This window comes from Natrix helvetica (assembly GCF_964273705.1).
Source record: "Natrix helvetica genome assembly, chromosome: 5".
Classification (NCBI taxonomy): Eukaryota; Metazoa; Chordata; class Lepidosauria; order Squamata; family Natricidae; genus Natrix; species Natrix helvetica.
Window position 1 is genome coordinate 581738 of NC_138551.1, and position 23471 is coordinate 605208.

The 23471-nt window shown below is 52.3% G+C and overlaps 1 protein-coding gene across 7 annotated transcripts in view; it reads right to left on the reverse strand.

Moving 5' to 3' along the window:
- Nucleotides 1-23471, reverse strand: part of OPA1 (OPA1 mitochondrial dynamin like GTPase) — an 87858-nt gene that overhangs the window by 47951 nt on the left and 16436 nt on the right. For 5 of the 7 annotated variants that reach the window (XM_081953978.1, XM_081953977.1, XM_081953976.1 and 2 more), the window contains 15 exons: nucleotides 22295-22362; nucleotides 18995-19117; nucleotides 16094-16147; nucleotides 14277-14381; nucleotides 13861-13947; nucleotides 11987-12100; nucleotides 11794-11874; nucleotides 10672-10746; nucleotides 9918-9989; nucleotides 8255-8354; nucleotides 7852-7982; nucleotides 7533-7605; nucleotides 6994-7066; nucleotides 5152-5267; nucleotides 560-624 (listed from right to left, as the gene is read on the reverse strand). In XM_081953978.1, coding sequence (XP_081810104.1) covers nucleotides 560-624; nucleotides 5152-5267; nucleotides 6994-7066; nucleotides 7533-7605; nucleotides 7852-7982; nucleotides 8255-8354; nucleotides 9918-9989; nucleotides 10672-10746; nucleotides 11794-11874; nucleotides 11987-12100; nucleotides 13861-13947; nucleotides 14277-14381; nucleotides 16094-16147; nucleotides 18995-19117; nucleotides 22295-22362 — 1337 coding nt within the window. The remainder of the gene's footprint in view (nucleotides 1-559; nucleotides 625-5151; nucleotides 5268-6993; nucleotides 7067-7532; nucleotides 7606-7851; nucleotides 7983-8254; nucleotides 8355-9917; nucleotides 9990-10671; nucleotides 10747-11793; nucleotides 11875-11986; nucleotides 12101-13860; nucleotides 13948-14276; nucleotides 14382-16093; nucleotides 16148-18994; nucleotides 19118-22294; nucleotides 22363-23471) is intronic. The other 2 variants (XM_081953980.1, XM_081953979.1) reach the window with 1 other exon arrangement.

Genomic DNA, 23471 nt, shown 5'->3' on the forward strand with positions numbered 1-23471 from the left:
CCCTCCACACAATATAAATCTCATACAAATCCAGCTGAGCAGGCTCTTGACAACACCCCCCCCCCCCCCCAATGTCTGGCTCCAGAGGTTCTGGAAGATCAGGTAGCAACAGCACCGAAGGCTTATATGGCGCTTTGCAGTGCTTTACATCCCTCTCTAAACAGTTTACAGAGTCAGCCCTCTAACCACTGCACCACTGTGCCTTGTAAATAAGCCACAGTCCAGATGCCACACAAGCAGCTCCACCAAAACTTCAAACAATCGTTAAGCAACTGGACGTAAGGCGAGGACTACCCGTCATTGTAGAAGTTCTACAGCAGGGGTATCCAACCTGGGCCAATTTCAGGCCTCTGGACTTCAACTCCCAGAATTCTCCAGCCAGCTGCCTGGGGAATTCTGGGCGTTGAAGTCCACAGGTCTTAAAGCGGCCAAGGTCGGCCACTCCAGCTCCATAGGGAAGCCACCGAGAGGCCTCCACGTGGACGGATGCTGTGGCCACTGAAGGTGGTCCTGAGGCCCAGAAGACACTCCAAAGGCCCGGAGGCAGACAGGAACTCACCCGGTCCAGCTCTCGCAAGCGGGGATAGTTGTTCTTCCACTCGGTTTCCAAATTAAAACGGGTTGCTGGGAAAGAAGAGAGGATTCCTGGCAGCCAGATCCACACCTCCAGAGTGGGCCCCTTCCACACCCCCAAAACCTCCCAAGGCAGGCTCGCCCCCCCACCCTCCCCTGGGGCCATTTGAATGGTGAGCAGCCCCTCCTGGCCTAGCCACAGTCCGACAGCCACGAAGCTGACCCCTCTGTGGCCGGAGAGCCTCCCTTGGGCAGCTGAGAGGGGGGTCCACACCTGCTCTCCCACCGCCTGGGTCAACCTCTCGTCCAAGGCTTCCCTTTTTCCTGCCCCACCTGCCTGCAAAAGATCTCCCTCCTTCCCCCTGAGCCAATATTTTTGCCCTCCCAATCCTCCGGACCCCCCTCCCCCTGCCCTGGGGATGCCCCAAACCTCCAGGTGCCCCAGAGAGAGGGAAGAACCGCCCTGCAAGGCACCTCCTGCCTTGGGTCTCCAGAGCGCTTGGCCTGGGGGCTCACTCTCTTCTCTGCTCACCCTCTGGGTCTGAGGTGCTTCCCCAGCCCCAGTGCAGCCGTGAGAGAGCCCCAAATGAGCTCAGCCCGGCCGAGTGCGGATCCTGTCCACCCAAAGCTTTACCCGAGACCTCCCGAGATGTCTAGTACCCCTTTTCTGCCCCCAGAGGCACAGGAGTCCAGTCTTGTCAACAGACACCTCTTCGCAGACTTCCGGTGGCGCCGCTGTCCTTGGAGGACGCTCCCTCGGGAATGCCAGCCCGTGTTTGAGTAACAAGCGGCTAGGATAGCATAAATCAGCTGTCCAGCAGTTTGAAAACCTCCCCCTCGGGAAAAGGGGGGGAGGTGAGCTGTCTGGCAGAGGGTAGAGGCGCCCAGCGGCCCCAGGAGCAATTCTGTGGCGTGAAGGGTGTGAACTCCCCAGGAAGCCTGACAATCTCCTCATCACGGGACGCTTCTGCCTTTGCAGAAACAAAAGGCAGCGTCCACACCTGCAATTTCAAAGTTTAGTCTATATCTGAATAAGAAGCAGGCAGAGCAAACCAGGAGGTCAACAAATTGCAAGTACAAGCCTTAACTCCGTAGGTTATATCACTTTCTGCAAACTTAAAAGGAACTTCTTTAAAAAAAAATGGCGCCGGAATGATAAAGGGTGTGTTGAAAACGAAAGTGAAGCGGAAAGCTGATTAGCAGCTGTTAAGTGCCTGTTAGTGCTGCTGGAAGACTCACAATGATCAGTCTGGTTTTATACAGGGAAGGCAAATGAAAAGTAATGTAAGACAAATAATTAATATAATGGAATACTTGGGAAAGTATAACCAAGTCCCGGCAGTGCTTCTATTCTTAGATGCGGAGAAAGCATTCGACCAAGTCAATTGGCAATTTTTAATAAAAATACTACAAAAGATGCAGTTTGGAGAGCATTTCATGCAATCTATCAAAGCAATATAGCAGAAATAGACAGCACAAATTATAGTTAATGGAGGCTTAACAGAAGCTTTTAAAATTGAAAAAGGAACAAGACAGGGGTGTCCCTTGTCTCCATTATTGTTTATCTTAACCCTGGAATTGTTATTGAACAGAATACGTGGGTCTGACGAATTACATGGAATTAAGATTAGGCACTACGAATATAGAGTAAGAGCATTTGCGGATGACTTGGTTGTAACTTTAACCCAGCCGGGGGAATCAGTTATAGGTCTAATGAATATAATTAACTAATATGGTCAAGTATCTGGGTTCAAAGTAAATCTAGGGAAGACAAAGATGATAGTTAAAAATATGACTACGAACCAAAAAAAAAAGGAATTAGAAAGAGTAACAGGATGTGAGATAGTAAAAAAGGTTAAATATTTAGGAATTTATATTACAACTTCAAATGGGAAATTATATAAGTACAATTATGAACCATTATGGCATAAAATACAGAGAGAAATGAATAATTGGAAAAAACTACAATTGTCTTTGCTGGGAAGGATAGCAGCAGTTAAAATAAATGTTTTGCCCAAGTTTCTATTCTTCTTTCAAATGATACCAATACTTAAAAAAGACGCAAATTTGGAAGAATGGCAGAAGGGTATTAACAACTTTGTTTGGGCAGGAAAGAAACCGAGAATAAAACTTAAAATAATGCAAGACATACGTGAAAGAGAAGGCTTAAAAATGCCTAACTTAAAATTATACTATGAAGCAGCAGTTTTAACAATTAGCGATTGGATTAACCTAACAGAGGATAGAATATTGAATATTGAGGGTTATGATTTGGTATATGGCTGGCATGCTTACTTAATATACGACAAGAAGGCCGACAAGATCTTTAAAAGTCATATTTTAAGGAATGCCTTACTACGTGTTTGGAAAAAATATCAATATAGGTTAAACGACAAGATACCTATGTGGGGGGTGCCCAGACATGCTATAGAGAACATAAGTATAGAACAAAAACAAGATTGAACTACATATGCAGAACTCCTTAGTATGGCTAGAGGTGCACTGCAGTTGAAATCTTTGAATGCATTAAGAGATGAAAGGGTAATTCAAACCTGGTTCCAGTATGGTCAGTTACAGGCTAGATGGAAAAAAGACCAGAAATCCGGTATTATCCAAAATGAGGATAATTTGATAAAACAAATCAGAGACCAGGGTCAAATGCACATAAAAAGGTTGTATAATGTATTGATAGAAATAGACTCAGAAACAGAATTAGTTAAAGATTGTATGATAAAATGGGCACAAAATTTTGAAGAACCAATAATGATGGAAACATGGGAAGAGATTTGGGTAAGAAATGTAAAATGTACACAAGCTCAGAACTTGAGAGAGAATTTCTACAAGATGCTGTACAGATGACATTTAGATCCAAAAAGGCTAGCCTGTATGAATCCGAATCTACAATCTAAATGTTGGAGATGTGACTGTGTTGGTGCCACGTATTACGATATTTGGTGGACTTGTAAAAAAGTTAAAGCATTTTGGATAAAAATATGGTGGGTTATTCAAAATATGTTGAAAAAGAGCAGGGGTGGCGAACACGTGGCTCGCGAGCCGCATGAGGCTCGCGGCCAAAATAAATGAGGCTCTTTGCCTCTTACCATTATTTAGTATACTGTGGCTCGGATCGTGCGCTAAACCCGGAAGTACGGTCGATGCGACGACGCTTGCCTCCGCTCCACCAGCTGGTGGAGGGCAGGCAAGCGTCATCGCGTCGACCGTACTTCCGGGTTTATCTCAACAGCGCCCTCTGCTGCGCCCAAAAAAATAATGCTTCAAAGTCTAGCACAGTTGCTGCAGGATTCCGGTGAGGTTCTAATGATTGCTCAAATTAATAATAATGGTTGCATATTGAAGCTCTGGGTTCAGGAGCAGCAGAGTTTTAAATAGGAGAAAACATTTAATTGAATTTCCATGGTTAGTATATTTCCCAAAATTCTACGAGTGTTTTTCTCACAGCCTGCAATTGTAATAGATATCAAAGATAATCCAAACTCATATATATATTATAATACATATATTAGGTTAAAGGAAGATAATATTAGGACCAGGCTTTACCCATGTATAGGTTGTACTCGATTTACAATCACAATCTCGTCACTGAGCAAAGCAGTCATTAAGCGAGATATGTGACTGCTTTGTTTAATGACTGCAAGTGTGGCATTCCTGGTTGTGGTCATCAAGTAATCTTGTAGGTTGTTAGGTGGACAGAGATTCCACTTATTTATGGATTTAAAAGTTATACAGCAGCTCTAATGGGTTTATAAAAATTTATAACAAAAAACACCTGACTGAGCATGTTATATTATGTGTTTAATATATTATTGTTAAAATTATATGCTTTTGTGTGAGTGTTTGTCTGTTTTGGCAGGTCACTGCGTGGTGTGGCTCTGTGACTCTCACAGTTTAAAATTTTGGCTCTTTTTGTCAAACTTGTTCGCCACCCCTGAAAAAGAGGATAAAGTTCACACCCCGGTTGTTTTTGTTAGACATAGTTTCAGACTGTACTGTCATAGAGACTAATTTGATTTTGAACCTAACGACGGCAGCAAGATTGTTGGTGGCGCAATACTGGAAGAAGGAAGAGTTGCCCACTATCCAAGAATGGACGTTAAAAGTAGTAAACTTAGCAGAGATGGCCAAAATTTCAGCGTATCTGAAGGACCACTCAGATGAGAAGTACAAGCTGGACTGGAGAAGATGGATTGACTATATTCAAAACAAATGCCGGACTAAAACATTTCAGTTAGCTTATGAATGAAGGCATAAGGAATGCTACAATTTATTCAAAGCTAGTTTAATAAAGGGGGAGTTAAAGCAGAAGAATAGTAACATGTTAAAATTAGTTAGCTTATGTTAGCGTATGGTTGTTAAATGTTTATACCCTGTATTTTGCTCTGGGAGGTCGGGGGGGGGGGTGGGGGGGAGGGAGGGGGGGAAGAGGGAAGGGTAAGGGGGGTGATAATTGTAAAATTTATGAAAAATTTTTAATAAAAGAGAATGTTTCCAGGGAAAGAAAAAAAAAACAGACCCCTCCTCTCTGCCCCAGGCTTCCCACTGGACAAGCTGCCCCCTCACCTTTGAAAGCATCTGCCTGCTGCTCCACGGATTCACGCACCATTTTCCAGAAACAGTCGGAGACCGCCAGGCTGAGGTTCCGCGTGGTCACCTGGTGGGGCTTCAGCATGGAATTCCTGGGGAAAGGCACAAGGCAACGGGCGCATGGCTCAGCAAGACAGCCTCCTGTAGTAATCCAGGGTGAGGGAACTTCAGGCCCTGTGGACTCCAACTCCCAGAATTCCTCAGCCAACCAGGCTTCTGGGAGTTGAAGTCCACAGGTCTAAAAAAGGTGGCATAATTGCCCCACCTCTTCTCCGTATCTATGGAGGTCACTTCTAATTTTCTGCCTTAGGACAGTAACACACCACACAATTTTATACGATCCGCAACCACAACCAGCTTCCTTCCACTCCTCCACCCAAGTCACGGTTGAGGGAGGAGAGAGTGGGACGCTCAAAGGCCGTCCTTGGGCCCCCTCAGTCACTCCCTGGCAGGATCAGATGGTGAGTCACTGGGTCAGATATGTACATACAGGTAGTCCTCGACTTACGTCCACAATGGAGCCAAAAATGTTGTTGCTAAATGAGACAGTTGCTGAGTGTTATGACCTTTCCTGCCACGGTTGTTAAGTGAACCACTGCCGCTATGAAGTTAGTAACACGGTTGTTAAATGAATCTTGCTTCCCCATTGACTTTGCTCGTCAGAAGGTCGCCAACGGAGGTCATGTCACTTCCCCAGGACGCTGCAACCGTCATAAATATGAGAGTTGTCAAACATCTGAATTTTGATCAGGTGACTATGGGGGATGCTGCAACGGCCGTAAGTGTGAATTTGCCGTTGTAAATTTGAGTGGTCACTAACTGAATGGTTGCTAAGTCAGGGACTATCTGTAGTCCAGGTTCCTACCATGTGACCCACATTCAACCAGCATGCTAACCAGGATGTTGTGGGATATTCTGTCACATAAACTCTGCAGCATTTCCACAACCTCCCAAGGAGTAAAGGAGGCAGGAGAAGCCCAGCCAACCCTTGATTTCAAGGTGCTCCCCCACCCATTTCTTTTCCTCTCCTCCCAGAATCCCCACCCCCCACCCCCATCTCAAGGTCAGTCTGATGCCTCCCTGGATAGCCTTTCCCTCCCCCCCCCCCCGGTCTCTGAAGGTTACTCAAACGTGAAGGGGTCGTCATTGGGCTAGACAATCCACCCGTCCCTTCAGCACCCCAGAGGCCTTGGAAACGGAAGCCCATTCACGAAAGCCCTCCGTCTTGCTCCTGGGGGGAGATATGGAGAACAAGGGGGTGGGGTGGGGGCACTTTGTCCTCTTCCTGGGGCACCTGGGGGGCTGGCCCTGCCCTCTTCCTTGGATTTCTAACATGTAACAAAACCAAGAAATGTCCCAAAGGTGCTTTTTCAAGAAGCAACTGGACTTTTGGGTTTTGCTTCATCCAAAAAGCTCCTTCAGCTCTTCCAACGTCTTCAAAGAAAACCCAGAAAGTCCAGGGGCCTCCTGGAAAAGCCCCTCTGGGACAACCTGGAGGATGGAGAAGCTCCACAGACGAAGCCCAAAAATCCCCATAGAGGCTGAGAAGGCTGTGCAAAAATCAGATAACGACTGAGGGCGACTGAGGGCCAAAGGCGGCAGGTGGAGGCTCTTGCTGTGTTTGAGTTGCTACGTCCCCCAGCTGAGGGTCCAAAGGCTGTTGGCTGCCTTCTGTGTTCTGAGGCCCTCCTCACAACACTACTGCCCAGCCGACCGAGAGGCTTCACAACCTCAACAACAGGCTGTGAAGGAATAGGGATAACAACAAGAGGAACAGGCCCGAGTAAGCAGCTTTAGACAAAGCAAGTATTAGCTTACTTCAATAGTTTGGAGTTTTGGAAAAATTCCTCTTCGTAGTCTCTAATAGAGTCAATGCTTTCACTGCTGTTTCCTAGAGAGAGAGAGAAAGAGAGAGAGAGGGGGGGGAGGGAGGGAGAGAGAGGGAGAGAGAGAGAGGGGGAGGGAAGGAGGGAGGGAGAGGGAGGGAGAGAGAGAGAGAGAGAGGGAGGGAGGGAGGGAGGGAGAGAGAGAGGAAAGAAGAAAGCAATGGAAAATGGGCCACGTGGGAAGGAAGGGCCTGTAGGTGGACAAAGGCCGGCCTTTCCATTCACCCAGGGATTAGGGCTGTGCTGCTATTACCCTTCTCATTTCTTTCTACTACTAATGGTACTTTATGGTGATGATTACTCTGTTGCTTCGTAGGTACCCGAGAGCTTCTGCCCTGGAGAGGACAAATTCCTTGTGTCTGATCAGCCTTGGCCAAATATTGTGTTCCCTTCCCTCCTGTCTTCCCTCCCCTCTTTCCTTTCCTCTTTCCTCCTCTCCCCTTCCTTTCCCTCTCTCCGTTCTTCACATACCTTTTCCGGTAACCACCGCAAAATACCCCAGAGCCTTCATTGGGAAGAGTTTGCCTTCGATGATCTGCTGAATCTGCAAGGAAAGGAGAGCAGAGGCTCAGCCCCACCAGGATGCTCGGTTAGGGGGTCCTTGACTCATTTTGGCAAAAAAAAACAACCACCGTCGCAAGGCGGCCTTTAGATCTGGGCCCAGGCTGGATGGACAGGTAAATGCTTCCCTCGGGAAGACAGCGTTTTCTTTTCTTTTTATAAAAAGGGTCCTTCCGCTTGCTGAGCAGCCTCTGCTCCATGAAGCCCCCTCCCCTCCCCCTGCGCTCACCCTGCTGGGACTGGCCACATTCTTCTCCGCCAGATCCACTTTGGTCAGCACAAAGATGGTCCTCTTGCCCTGCGGGTCCATCTGGCTGACGAGGTCAGTGACGATGCTGCGCTCGGCATCTACGGACCCATCTGGAAGGGAAAGCAGAGAGATGCTCTGGTGGGGGGGGGGGGGGAGAAAGAGGGGCAACGATACTCGGCCTTGGGAGGGGTCGAGCGCCCGATGGAGGAGGAGGAGGAGGAGGAGGAGGAGGAGGAGGAGGAGGAGGAGGAGGAGGCTCTGCCCTGCCTCCCCCGCACCCCCGCCCGGGAGATCCCGGTCAAGAGCAACAGGCAGCCTGGGCTGCCTCCCCCAGCCATAGCCCCAGGGGTGCCAGTCAGGCAGGGTCTCCCTGCTTCCTCACCTTGGATGCAGAGGATGATGGCGTTGGGATTCTGCATGTAGGCTTTGCTGATGCTGAAGATGAGCTCTTTGGTGTTTGCCGCCATCCCGGATGTCACCGTCTGGGGAAAGAGAGGCTCTGATGCTTCAATCTGCCACTTCACAGAGGAATAAGAGCTGGAAGGGACCTTGGAGGTCTTCTAGTCCAGCCCCCCGTTCAAGCAGGAGACTCTACGCCCGTTCAGACAAACGGCTGTCCAGCCTCTTCCTAAAAGCTTCCAGTGTTGGAGCTCCCACAACCTCTGGAGGGAAGGCCCCCTACTAGTGAACTGTCCTCACCCACCGGACCTTTCTCCTTAGTTCCAGGTGGATTCTCTCCTTGACCCCTTTCCCTCCCTCCGTTGCTTCTTCTCCTGCCCTCAGGTGCTTTGGAGACCCCCCTCCCTCCTCTCTGTGGCAGCCCCTCCAATACTGGGAGACTGCTCTCATGCCTCCTCTCCTCCTTCTCTAGGCTAGCCAGGCCCAGTTCCTGCAACCGTTCATCCAGTCCCCTCGTCATCCCGGTTGCTCTTCTCTGCCCCTTTTTTCTGAGTCTCCACATCTTTGTTTATACTCTGGTGACCAAAGCTGGATGCCGCATGTAATATTCTCTGGGCAGCTGCATTCAGGGGTGAACTCCTCATTCAGGGGTGGGGAAGAACTGCCTTCAATTCCAGCTAGCAAGACCAAAGAGGTTTAAAGCCCCTGGAAACTTTCCACCCGCCTCAATGGGATCAGACCTGGGGCAGAATCTGGGGCTTCCCCTGGACTCAGTTTCTCTTTCAGCTACAAACAAACAACCTTATAGCTAAAACCTCAAGCTCTAAGCAAAAGGCAGAACTCCGGGTCTGATTTTGGCCATTTTAATTTAAAATGCACATTTCTTTAGAATTAAGAAATTCTGAGTTCCTTGCAAAAAACACTGTGCGCGTGCGTGCGTGTGCCTCTTTCATCCCGTACTAGATAGATGGCAGCACCCCACTTTCGCAGACAGGGTACAACTACTGCCTCATGCTTGCTTATGCTTCGCTGATAGGCGGTGACAGTCTGTCACGAACTATGGAGCAGGTGATGAAGAGGGGAAGAATGTTTGGGAAATCAAAAGTAAGTGCTCTGCCTTCTTGAGAAGCTGCTTCAAGGTCGCCCAGTTGGAAGGCGGGAGCGGCATAGCAGAGCACGCTTGAACCGACCATTAAGAAAACAGCTTGCAAGGTATTAATTGGTTACCTTGGGGTGGGAAGTGAAAGACAATAAGGGAGGGAAAAGTATAACGTAGGGATTTGGGCAAGCAAATATTGGTTCTGGCTCTACACAACTCAATATGTCCCAAAGGTGTTTTTTCAAGAGGCAACTGAACTTCTTTCTTTGAAGACATTTTGCTTCTCGTGCAAGAAGCTCTTTCGGCTCTGACTGGGTGGAGGGGAAAATGGAAGGATTTATATGAAAGCGTCTTTAAGGAAAAACAAAGACAGCCCAGCTGCCTCTTGAAAAAACACCTTTGGGACAACCGTGACCCGAATGACAGAGAAGCTCCACAGACTTTCTACTTAGAGGTTAGTGGCAGGTCTGACACAGGGAAGTGAAGCTGATGGAACGATGCCTCAAGCCACAGCAATGCCCCCCTCCCCGCTGCGCAGGACACTTACACTGATGACGCCGGGCAAATCGACCAGTACCATCCTCTGCAAGCCAGGACCCTTGACGCTGAGCGAGATGGTCTGCAAGGGAGACAGCGCAGCATGAGAGAGAGAGAGAGAGAGAGAGAGAGGGAGGGAGGGAGGGAGGGAGGGAGAGAGAGAGAGAGAGAAAGGGGGGTGTTGTGGCCCAGCAGCGGCCGGCTGAGCTGTTCGTGGACTCTGACAGCTCAGACTATTATGGGGCTGCTCTGGAGGATGAGGAAGACTCTGGAGGATGTTTGGAGTCAGAGCAGGAACTAGAGAGCCTGTTGGCCACCAGGTGGCATCTGAGTCAGGGAGCAGTGAGGAGGAACAGAGGGAGGTTGTCCCTGATGTGCGTGTACGTAGAGCTGAGAAGAGAAAGGAACAGCTGTGGAGACAACGTCATAGAAGGAAGTAAGGACAGCTGGCTAAGGGTGTGGCCCCTCCCAAAGAGTTTATAGGTGGAGCGACAGGAGGGGAATCTTTGCAGGAGACAACAGTCCATTTTACTAGCCGTTGAGAAAGCATTCCGTAAGTTTAATCTTGGTTCTTGAAGATAGCTTTCTAGGCTCCTAGCCAAAGGGTGGCTTTATCTATGTAATTAGTCATGGCAGACAGCCAAGCCTGTGCCTGCATATTCATTGGAATCACGGGACAGAACAGGGGGTGGGGGGAAGAGAGCCCATTTCTGGAAAGGCCCCTGTGTGGAAGTGGGAAGGGGCCCGAGGGGGCCAGGCCTCACCTCTGAACTGACGGTGCAGCTGCTGCCCACGCTCTTCTTCATCCGGATCTCGATCTCGTGCCGCAAGGCCGCCAGCTATTTCAGCAGAAGCAGAAAGGGGCGGAGTCAGAGGGAGGGAGGGGATGAAGGAAGGGGAAGGGGGGTACAAGGTCCGGCTCTGGGAAAGGCGCCCGAGGGCACGGCAACCAAAAAGAGAGCAATCAGGCCATGGATCGTTCTTGACTTACGACCCTGCATTTAATGACCGCTCAAAGTTATGATTGCGCTGGAAAAGGTGGCTTACAACAGGTCCTTGCACTTAGGACCGTCACAGGGGTCACATGATCAAAATTCAGGTGCTTGGCAACCGGCAGGTGCAACATCAAACGTGATCGCCATCTGCAACCTTCCCAGCCGGCTTCCGACAAGCAAAGTCGTTGCAGGAAGCCAGATTCACTTAACGACCGTGTGATTCCCTTAATCCCAGTGGCAAAAATGATCATAAAATTGGGTGGATTCGTTTAACGACTGTATTGCTTAGTTATGGAAGTTCTGGTCTCTGCTGAGGTTGTAAGTTGAGGACTGCCTATACAGAGAGGCATCCACTGAGGGGAGGGTGCTTTACAGATAAGCGGACCCCACCCAGAGGGCCTTTATCGGGCCCTCCCTGAGGTGACCCTGAAGCAGCCCATTTCCTGAGCAACGGAGCCAAAGCTGTTAACTGGGCAGAGGCTGCTTGGCAACAGATCAGCTCAGCTGGCCCTCTGGGTGGGCAGCTGATCTTTGGCGCCCGACACCAGCCACGGTCTGAATTCACACAGAAAAGGCTCCAGGCACTTCCCCTCACCTGGAACGCTGCAATTCTGCCCCCTCCTCAACAGCCTTCTCCCAAAAAGGGGAACTGGGAGATACAGCTAGAATTCCCTGGAAGCGCTAGCCACTCCGAGCCCCTAGAAGGGAGGGGCACCATGGCCTCCTCCAGCGACACGGGGCTGGCCGGGGCCCCTTCTGGAATGAGCTGACCTCTCTCCACAATGACTGGCTGACGCTTCTTGCGACCCCTGGCAGACCATTCATCCTGCGGGGGACGACTGAAGGGATAAAACCGAAGCCCCCGGGCGCCTTCTGCTCCTTGAAACTTACGTCTTCCTCCTTGTTCAAATCGAACTCGCGAGAACTGTCCTTGAAGACGGCCACGTGGTGGGGACCTTCACTGAGGGTGACCTGAGGGCCAAAGCGGAGTCAAAGAAGCGAAAGCGTTAAGCATCTGAGCGGGTCTCCCGGGGCAGGCTCTTCCTCTGGAAAGCTCGTGGCTTGGGGCCTGCAGTGTTCCTACCTTGACAGGTGAGCGTGTCATCATTTCTCCCGAGCCCCGAGGGAAAATCCGGGCTTGAGCGATCATTTCCAGCACGCTGGTTTTGCCAGCACTCTGGTCTCCCACCACAACCACCTGAAAGGCAAACGCTGGTTGATTTCTCGGGAGTTGGGGCGAATGGCGTTTTTATCCTTGGCTCCAGAATCCTGCTTCTATCCAAGGCAGCTTCCTGAATCCCAAACCAAGCGTTTCCACAGTTCCACTAGAGAAGACCCAATGACCTCAAGGTAAATCCCACCTAGATATACACGGTCTACTCGGGAAGCCCCCAAAGCAGCCAGTGATTGCCTACCCTAACAATTTGGGCTTTATCCACTATCCCATCACTATAGCGCTAGCAACAGCTCTTAAAACTTACCGTACAGACCGCTTCACAATGCTTTCCAGCCCCCTCTAAGCGGTTTACAGAGTCAGCCTCTGGCCCCCAACAATCTGGGTCCTCATTTTACTGATCTCGGAAGGACGGAAGGCTTGAGCCTGGTGAGATTTGAACTGCCAAACTGCAGGTAGTCAGCAGAAGAAGCCTGCAGTACTGCGTTCCAGCCACTGTGCCACCAAGGCTCATCGCAACCTTCCTTTTCCTCACAGCTCAACTGGAAGATGTAAAGCTGCCCATTTTCAGTGTGAATGCAAATGCCAACCCTGGTCTGTATGGAAATGGCTGAACAAGCTGCACACCAAAGTCGGAAGATCAAAGGACCATTTAAGAAAAGAGACGCTCTGTGTGTGGATGTGGAGGAGAACAACCCACCTCACACGGGCAACGCTGCACACCATGGCCTCCTGCAGGCATGGAGGAAAACCTCCGGCTGGCGAGAAAACATGCGGCCAACATGACCGGGCCCAGTCTCACTCACTTACAATTTCTTCAACCTACTTTTTACTCAGGTTAGAGTTAATGACCCATTTTATATGCTCAAGCTTGAACCCCAAAGGTGTTTTTGCAAAAGGCAACTGGACTTTCCTGGTTTTTTCCCTTGAAAAATTTCCCTTCAGTTCGTTTTGCTTCTCATCCAAGAAGCTTCTTCAGTTCTGGATAAGAAGCGAAACATCTTCAAGCAAAACCAAGGGAGTCCAGTTGCCTTTTGGAAAAGCACCTCTGGGACCCCCAGGGCAGCGGTGGGTTGCAGGCGGAACGCCCCGCTACGGGCATACCGGAGCCCGCCCGGAGCACCAGGTACCGTTGTTCTGGCACGGTGCTCCGGAGGGCCCAGCCGCCCTCCCTCGCTCCTTACCTGTCCTTAAAGTCTTCGGCGCTTACAGGGCCTGCGTGACACTCCGCTGAGCAGCTGGAGAGTCGCGGAGGCATCACTGAACAGTAAGGCTTGTGTGTGCGCACTACACGTGTCCAGGTGGGTGATGATGGGCCCGTTCCAACCGGATCCAGAACCCATCCCTGCCCCAGGGCCCGGATGAGAAGGAACCTGCCTAGAGAAGGGCAACAGAAGCATCTCCCTCGCAGGAAGACCGGTCTGAAGTTTATATCTCAATCACCCAGGTCACGTTTGTCCCAAAGGTGCTTTTTCCAAAAGACCCACACCTGGGCTTCCTTGGGCTTTTCCCTCAAAACGTTTCACTCGTCATCCAGAACCGAAGAAGCTTCTTGGCTTCTTGGATGAGAAGCGAAATGTTTTCAAGGGGGGAAAAGACGGAAGTCCAGTTGCCCTTTGGAAAAAGCCCCTTTGGGACCCGCAGGTCCTGGATGACGGAGAACCTCCATGGACACTCAGTGTGGAATGACATAGTTCTGTGGTGAATGACATATGTCTCTGTGTCTAGGTGCTTCTGGCAAGAATGAAGGAAAGCGTGAAGGGAGAGCCTCGCCTCCCACTTACCCGGGGCAAATGATCGTGGGTATTGTAACTAGCATCGTAGTCTGACAGAGTATCCAGGACTTCGGAGTACATGTCAATCAAAGATTTCTAGGGAAGAAACAATGAAGAGAGTGATGCCAAAGCCCAGGGAAGAAGGCAGGCCGCCGCTCTCATGCTCTCCTCACAATTATAGACCCACACAGAGAGCCACTGCCCTGCAGCGCCCCAGTGGAGGGACTGGAGTGGGAAGGTTTCTCCCCCCTCGTCAGGCAGGCAGGAAGGGATGCTGTGGGACCCCAAGGGACCCTGACCGGTGGGGGTCTAGGAGGAGGTGCTTCCCTGCCATTGCCACCCATGGGGGTGGGGGTGTTTTTAACGAAGTGAAAACCGCCACCAGAAATACGGCAGGAGCAAGGGAGACCCTCTGCCCCCCTTACCTTCACCTTCCGCTGATGGATGCCCTTCTCGTCCTTCTGCAGGACTACCTTCCTCAGCTCTTTGTTCTCTTTCTCTAGGCGCTCCAGCATCCGCTGGTATTTCAGCTGCCAAGAGACCCCGGGGGGGGAATGTTAAAGACTTGGGGTGGAAGAGCAGGAGGAGGAGGAGGAGGAGGAGGGAGGGAGGGAGATGAAACAGGCTGCTGCCCTCTCTCACCCAGCCCAATGGCGAACAATCACGTAGCAAGAAAAATAGAATAGCAGAGTTGGATGGGACCTTGGAGGTTGTCTAGCCCAGTGGTAGGCAACCGACGGCTCTGGAGCCGCATGTGGCTCTTTCATCCCTCTGCTGCGGCTCCCTGTCACCGATCGGCTCCACAATTGATAGGGCTTTCGGTTAGGACAGGTAGAGGAAAAAAGGATGCCACACTAGGAGGAGACTCTATGATGGGGGAACCAGACTTCCGATCGGCTCCAAAGCTGAATGGGGGGCTTCCGGTTAGGACCTTTGTGGCTCTTTGAGTGTTTAAGGTTGCCGACCCCTGGTCTAGCCCAACCCCCTGCTCAAGCAGGAGGCCCTAGATCATGTCCCAAAGATCTTGGATTCCATCAAAATATTGTGCTTTGCTCCCCAGGGAAGGCAAAGTAGTTATTCAACAAGGGCACTTTGAGGAGGTGGCTAGGGTCACCCTCCACCTTGCCAGGGTCTTTTCCCCAGAAACCTTCATCTCATCTGGAAGGGGAAATTAAGCAGGGCAGTCCACCGGGATGGAAAACTCAGAGAGCTTCATGGTTAGAAACGGGCCCTCATCTGGATTGACAGCCTGGACCTCCCCTGTTCCCAAGGGGGGGGAGGGGTGACACGTGGCTGTCAAAAACACAACTTCTAAGAAGGCAAAATCACTGGTAATGCAGCACAGCCTCCCCCACCGAAAAGGAAGCCACGCACGTAAATATTCAGGACAGAGGTATCTAACCATGGCAACCTTCAGACTGGGGGACTTCAACTCCCAGAATTAAGTCCACCTGTCTTAAAGTTGCCAAGCTTGGAAACCTCTGGTTTAGGATTTGTTTTGTTTTTTAAAGACATAGACAAAAATATTCCAATTAGTATCAATGTGTAGATAAATGGTATATTAAATACCATTGAGATATATTTAAAAATGAATCTGATTGTATTTTTAAATGGACCCCCCCCCCAACCCCTCCGCAAACCTCAGTGGCAAAAGGAAATGCCAAGGGTTAGAACGGAAAGAGATTTTGAAGTATCCTAAGAGAGTTTCTGTCAGGTCTAAAGAACCAAGAACGACAGGTGACTCTCCTTCTGAGTAGTTTATTTCCATTTGCCTACAGACAGAATCTTGCCAGACTAAAGCAACCATCTGCAATGACCACAGACACCCTCTGTGAATGGCTAGGAAAGGTGTGTCCTCAGTCTCCTCCTGCCCACCAGGCATCTCAAGGCCCGCTGCCTCTTTGTCCTCTGGGAGGGAGACCCTCCTGGGACCCCAAACTAAATTCTACCACAGTTTTCAACAACTGGACATGGGTGATAACGTTGGTTGCTGCAACTGAGTTGCGAAGTGAGAACACTCAATGCACCAAACAAGCATCGGAGACCCACATCTGGATCTCCGGCTTCATCTCAAAGGCGCAGCAGTGACTGGCCCAAGCCTGGCACATTTGGAATCTCACCCCCAGAGCAGCACCCTCCCCAGGGATCAAAGGTTCAGTGGGGGCTACACTGATCTTGCCTTGTTTTTTCTCATCTGGCCAATTAAGATCCTGGCCTCTCAACAACCGCCAAGTTCCCTTACCTGCGTCCGCAGCAATTCCTCCTGGAGCTGGTCAACCTTTTCTTTATCAGAAACCTGCAAGGGCAAAGGGACACAGAACACACGGTGGGCATTTCAGATGCCACCTGTGCCTATATTGTGGGATAAAAATTGATTTAGCCTTTTGGTTGTTTAAACCTTCGTTAGATTGAGGAGTCCTGTAGGAGTGGGTGGCTATACAAGCTGAAATTATAGATTATAAATAAAATCCAGATGCAAACGATCCTAAGATTTAAGAGTCATTGTTTTACAAGAACAATTTGGTCAAATCGGACAGCTTGGACCTGAAAGGAAACCCATTCCTACAGCATTTTGCTACACCTACCCAGGTGCCTTATTTCTAAAAGCAGCTCTGGATTTATTAGCAGTGCACTTGAGAAAGCTACTAACCTTGGGAACTGTACTTTTCTAAATGAAAATACCTTTTAAGTATGCACTAATAATACGGCTAATTCCACCCATCCCTGCTCAAAAAATAAAAAATCAGCTGAGCTATCAATAAAGAGGTTTTTAAAAATGATATTCACTAGGCTTTGGTTTTACAATTTGGGGAAAATATTTGCTTTATATTCATTAATATTTCTTCCGTGTACTTCACACCATTGGTTGTGCTTCAGAAAGTTTCAACTAGGCACACAGCTCCACCGCGTTCTAACAGGAGTTATTCAAGCGTTCAAAATAACAAGTGGTCTAAACATGAAGAGGGGAAAAAATGTTCTTTCCTTCTTTACACTGCGCATCGGAACATTGCTCTGTCCCTCCTGGGTGCACAGAGCCTGCAGCCATTCAAGAGGGGGAGCCTCCCTGTCTGAATGCTTCCAGCTGCCATCGGCCCAAAGGCAGCCCTGGGCAGCAGCTGCCGGAGGGGCGATGGCCCACCAGCCACCAGGGAGAGTTGGGCGAAGGACACAGTGAAGGCACCGCAGCCGGTCTGTTCTCACCTGAGCCGCTGTTACGCTCCAAAGCGATGGGCAGATTTTACAGCATGGCTGAGAAGCAGCCAGAATAATCGCCTGGCTGTGGAAAAGGTTTTCGCCACCTCCTGCTTCTCCAGGACAATCACTGAACTCCTGGCCAATTGTAATCTCTTTTTCTTGCTTCATGAACAATCAGCCCATGTGCAAGAAATCAGAAAAAAAACCACACTTCCTTTATTTAAAGATGTTCTGTTTTGTCAAGCAAGAGCACTCTGGTCAAAGACGGGAATGCCCCACCTTGGCAGCTTTTAAGACTTGGGGACTTCAACTCCCAGAATTCCCCAGGCCTGCCCTCAGCCCCTGAATCACCCTCTGTTTGTCAGCTGGATGCTCAGGACGGAGCTTGGACGGATGGCCACCTCCAGCCATGGAGCTCTCACAGCCTCTGGAGGAAAGTCCATGGCTGCATGGCTGGTGGGGAGTTCTGAAGTCCACAAAGTCTTGAGGTTGCCAAGGTTGGACACTCCTTGGCCTAAGGGGGCCAAAGGGCAGGCAGATGCAAAAGACCCTGAAGACAGACCGGGGGGGGGGGGGCTTTGCCACAGCTGCTTCTCCTCCCACGGCTGCTCCCTTGCAGCTGGGACTGTCAGGGAGGCCACCAAGGCCGTCCACACAGGAGCCACGCTTTGGTCTAATCCACTCTATGGTGGCCACCCATTAAAGCTCAGTTCTGAGCCTCCTCCTGAGTCAGAAGAAAAAGCTCCACGCAACTCAGCCCTTCTTCCAAGCCTCTGGGCAGCTCCTCCTCTGCAGCGGGAGACTCCTCCTCCGCCTGGGCAGCCCTGCTCAGCAACGCTCCAGGCTTCCAGAGGAAGCGGGGCTGCTGAAGCAGAGCCTCCCCTGGGTGATGCCCTGAAGGGACCTACGGAAGCCCCCTCGAGTGGAAGGCGTCCCACCCTGCCTCTTCTCCCCAAGGGAGGGACAGCCACCCTCTCCTAGAGCAGGGAAGAGGTGCGGGGGCTGAGGCATGAGATGGTTTTGCCCCTGGGCTGATCCATTGGTCCACCGGGGGAGATTTCTGGGCTGCAACCAAATCCAAGGCAAGGGTGACCCTTACGGCCTGTAGGTGGAATAGAAGGTCTCTGCTTAGACCCTCTTCCTTGGCTCTCCCAACCATCGCCACCCAGGACTGAAGTGCAAATTAATAAAACCATCCTGCTTATCTCTGCTGACCGTGCAGCCGTTAAAAGCCCTGGGAGAGTGAACCCTTCAAAGGAGTTTCCATCCTTTGTCCAAGTGGATGACCGGCTCTTTCCTGGAGGGAAAGGCCCCCCCACCACCTCCTCCAGGGGACCATGGCAGCCCTTCCCTGCCGCCTCTCTGACCGCCTCAACAGCCTGGATGGTGAGGGTGCAGGCTGGGCTTCAGCAGGGGGTCTCGGAGTCCATTTGAGACCCAGAGCCTTTTGGGCCACCACCTCCCTTGGGGCCTCTCCAGCTGCCTGGCCTCTTTCCTCCGCTCCCACTCGGAGTCCCCTCGTCAGAAACTCTCTGGCCTGGAAGAACCTTTCGAACCCAGAGGCTCCCTCGTACAATGGCCGGGGTGTGAAGTCCAGGGGTGACCCCCAAAAGAGGCTTTACCTTCCCACGGCTGATCTCCAGTGAGCCCAGCCAGACAGGAGGCCACCAACACAGCTCTCCCTGTCCCCATCGGCACCCAACGGTCTCCAAAGGTTGATTGGAAAAGCGAGGAGGGGCCGGTGGGAATTTCCCCAGGGAAATCAACGCCCCTTTGGTGAGAATTAAAAAGGCAGGAATCCATGTGCCAGGAAGAGGACCCCGAATGAACCAAGGGACCCGGAGCGCCTGAGGGCAGGAGGCCCAGCCACCACCAGAGCTCAGTCCCTGCCAAGGGTCTGATTGGGTGGGGAGGAGAGCAGGAGCCCCCTCTATCTGAGTGCCGTCACCTTGCGCTTCTGCTGGGAGGAGGAGGAGGAGGAGCCTGGCCCAAATTGGTCAGCGGCCCTGCGGACATCCTCTTCGTGCTGCTGGATTTGCTGCTGCAAGAGAATGAGCTCGCCCAGGAGGCCCTGCCACACACGGGGGGTGAAGAGGGGGAGGAGGAGGAGGAGAAAAAAATGGAGGTGAGGGGGGCAATGATGTTAAACCAAAAGGTGCAACACAAAGGCAGGGCAGAGCGCACGCACGCACGCACACACAAACACACACACAAACACATGGCGGAGGAGGAGGAGGAGCTGAACATAAAAGGAGGGAAGGAAGGAGCCTCCTTCTAGGGGCGTCCAGCAGAAGCCGAGCGCACCCACGCGCCCCCAGCCAGGAAAAGGGGGAACCTCTGGAGAGTCCAAGCATGAAATTCCTCCGGGGAACATTTGGGAGCATTGTGGTGAAACCTTGCAGGCGAAAGAACCCAATCAGGACGGTCTCCCCGTCATGCCACAGGTGGACAATGCAACGCCTGCACAACTGACACAACCTCTGCAAATGCAATACAGCTTTCAGTTGTCCGAGGGTCCTTCTCTAGCCCCGTGACTGGGAAGGCCGCTTCCCAACGGAGGCTCCCAGGAGCACAAAGCAGCCGCGGCCCCAGGGGAGCTTTGGACGCCCCTCTTGAGGGGAGAGGAGGAGGAGGAGGAGGAGGAGGAGGGGCTGCTGACGAATGACCTCCAGCCGTCCCTGGTGCTCTCAGAAAGGCCTCTGCACCAGAGGCGGGGCCCTTGGGGACCATCCTTGGGGGCCCAAGGCAGACAAAACCTTCTCCATTGGGAGAGGTGAGGTTAATTAGGGAGGGTCAGGAAGGCCTCCCCCCCCCCGCCTCCAGGGCAGCAAGAGAAAGGGGGCCTGGAGGATGGCAGAGTTGGCCCCTCCAGCCTCCAAGGCCCCTTTTCTCCAGGAAGGCGGCTTTCTCCACTTCTGCCTGTCCACGAGAGACACGGAGACGCCTCTCTTCCTTTGCAAATCCAACCAGGGGCCACTGCTCCAAGGGGGGAGGGGAGAAGGTCTCACTGCAGTGGAACTCCCCTTTGTCAAAGGCCAAGCCCCTTTCCACTGAGTTGTGCCCCCCCCCCCCCCCGGAAGTTTCTGTTTATGGAACTGTCACTCCAGATGGCCTCAGTCCAGCCCTGCTTGTTTTTGGGGAGTGGGGGGGGGGGTCTGCAACATACAGTACAGCGAAGAGCATGGCAAGGGCAGAGCCCTCCGAGTGAGGTGGCCTTCCGGGTTCACCCCCTCCCCTTCAGAGCCCCTCTGCTGATGCTCCCAGGACGGGAGACCCCAGGCCCTGCGGCCACCAAGGAAAGACGCACAACGCAATACAGAGACACAGCGCTTGAGAGGAGGGGCTGCTTCACCCCCCTCCTCTTCTGCTGATGGAACTGGGGCCTTCTTTGGTCCGGGGGGGGGGGCAGCACAAGCGGACCTTAACTTTCCTGCCCCCTTTAAGGGTCTCCTCCAGAGAACCCCAGCCCTCCCCAGGGCTCTGCTTGGGTCCTGCTGAAAGAGGGCAGGCGGCCCCCAACCCAGCTCAACCCCTTTCCCTTTCTCAGAAGGGCAGAAGAGTCGGGGAGACATCGGGAGACATCTCCTGAAGGACCATGAAGTCACGGATGGTGGGATTTCCTCCTGCAACTGAAGGCAGGAGAAATGGCCTCCCCTTCCCCCATTTGATCTCCAGCACCAACCCTGGGAAGTAGCTTCGGCTGACAGGGACCCCCCCCTTCCCCCAATCACGCATGGAGCTGCCCTGGGGAAGCCAAGCCGGAAGAGAGGAGGGTGGGGCAGTGGTTCAGCTTGGGGGAGGGGGGGAGGGGGCCCTAAGAGGGGCTTCCCAGCTTACCCCACAATCTTGGGGTGACCCCCTTCTGCTAGCAGCCATGGGCAAGATGGGGGGGGGTGTCCTCCTCCCTCTCCAGCACGACCTTTGGGCACCAGCTTCCTTGCCAAGCCGACCCGGGGCCTCTGCCCAGCACTGCAGCAGGCGCTGTTGCCACATGGCCAGGGGGCATCCTGTCTCCAGTGTGACACCCCTCCCCCAGGGCAGAATCCTAAGGACCTGATGAATGTGGCAACAGCCTCCTTTCGCCCTTCCTTGCCAAAAAGGAGAGCAAAAGGAGGGCAGCCCCCTCAGACCAGGAGCTTCACCTCTGCCGAAAGCCCCTTCCTGCCATCAAAGCAATGGGCACTCCTGGTCTCAGGAGGGGGTCTCTGGCAGGCCCTTTGCAACGGCCCCGACTCTGAGTGACTGTCCAACAGGCAAAATACGGAGGGGTCCTGGATGCTCTCTGAGCTTGGCTGTTTCCTTGCAGATGTTTCATTACCCAAACTAGGAAACATCATTAATGCTCACTTGCAAGCCCCCTTCCCTTCTAGCACTGATGATGTTGCGTAGACAGGTCATGAAAGGTCTGCAAGAAGACTCCCAAGCTCAGAGAGCACCAAGGAGCCCCCATTTCAACCTGAGCTATGGAGATTCTCCTTTACTGAGGCACAATATTAGCCCACTGAAGAATCTCCGCCTGGTCTTGCCAGCTCAAGAGCTGCGGCACATCTGGAACCCCAGAGGGAGGGGCTGTGTAAACCACACCCGATACTCCCCTCTCCTCTGACTTCCAGCAGCCTTTTCTGGGCTTCCCTTCAGCTTCCACCTTAAGTAAAAGCACCGTGGGAGTAAATGCCACGAAAGGGGACCTCATCCCGGCTGTTCCTTCCTCATCCTCGGGGCTCCATAGTCCCCAGAGGGCTTGGGCCCCTTTTGCCTTCCTGAGCCATCCCTCGGGAAGCCCACCGGCCCAGGCTCCACCCGCCGCCTCTTCTGCCCATCAAAACGCCCAGAGCAAGAAGAGAAACTGGGCTGGAGGCCAACTCCAGGACTTTCTGCCAGTCCTCAAGGGTTCCCCTGCCACTGATTAACGCAGGCAGAAATGGGGAGAGCAATTCAAACTTTCCCCTTACCCCTAAGGATTCTAAACAATTGTTATTTTGTTCAATTCCATTTTGAAGTCCAGAGACACCCGTTCCAAAGAAACTTGAAATTACGCAAGTAAATGCGTTGGTTGCCTGATTAGGAACGGCTCCTGGGCCCTATTTGTCTGGCTTTGGGACCTTTTGGCAGCCCAACGCTTGGTTGAGAAAGCCCCTGTGCTGGGAGGCCCTGAAAGGCAGAACCCCTCCCAGCCAGCCTAGGCTTCTGCAGAGTCTCCCCCCCGCCACCCCCTCCCCTGAATTGGCTCTGGGCCCCCCCAGCTCACCTTCTTGTGCTGCCTGTCACTCTCGCCTCCCTGGTCGGTGGCTCTGAAGGCCGCGTCTCCCGGAGAACCTAGGAAGGGAAAGGAAGGGAGGGCTCCCGTAAGGTACCAGCCAGTTCCAGAAGGACCCAGAGAAGCCGCACCATTTCTGCTGCACATTCACTCCGCCCGCCCGTCCGCCCCTTCCTTCCTTCGGGGGCCAGCAACCTGCCCGGGCCCTGCTGGGGGCGAGGGTGGGGGGAGCTCCTTTGGGAAAGGCAATTTCCTGGCAGTTTCCCTCTACCAGCCTCTCCAGGGGACCCTGGGACTTCTGTCATGGGCTATTTGCCATCCCCGTTTAGCCCAAGGGAAACTTCCTCCAGGCAGTCGGTAAGGAGCAGGGCACTGCACAACACAGCCACCTCCGCTGTCCCTGGACTCCCCCTCAGGCCAAGGAAAAGGCTGGGCCCGGCAGAGGCTGCGGAGATGGCAGTGCTGCCCTCCCCCCCCATTCCATTAGGTCCCCTTGGCTGGAGCCTCTGGGGCCCTGCTTCCAAGCCCCAGGGAAATGCGGAGAGCTGCCTGAGAGTGGGCTGGGAAGCATATAAACGCAGCCAATACATAAAATCGAACCGAAGGAGAAGAAGTTCAAGGGCTGCTGGAGGTTCAATGGAGAGAGAGGGGGTGGGGGGTGGGGGTTCTGCTGCTGCCAGAGGGGAATTGGGAAAGAGGCACCTTTGCACAGCCAGGGAGGCCACCAGCGCTGACATTATCAGAGCCGAGTTGGGTTCGTAGCTGTTACACAAAAGGCTCTTGCGGGGTGGATGCCCATTTCCCTCATCTGACGATGTGGAAAGAGCCGTTGCTTAAGAACGGTAATAAAGCAATTAGCAGCAATTGCAAAACTCTGATTAATAATCTAGAAATGTATTAACTGAGCCTGGTTCATCTCTTCCCAGCTGGCTTAAAGGTGGAGGGGCAGAGTCTTTTGTGAAGGAGCAGGGCTGCCTCAAGCCATTCCAGGTGGGAGGCAGGGAGGAAATCACTCACTCACTCACTCCACATGTTTGACATTCCTGAGCCCCCCCTTCCCCCTCCAGCTTCCCTGACCTCTTGCCTATGGAGATTCTCAGCCATCCAGGTCCCGGTTGTGCCCAAGGGTTTTTTTTTTTCCAGGAGGCAACTGGACTTTCTTGTTTTT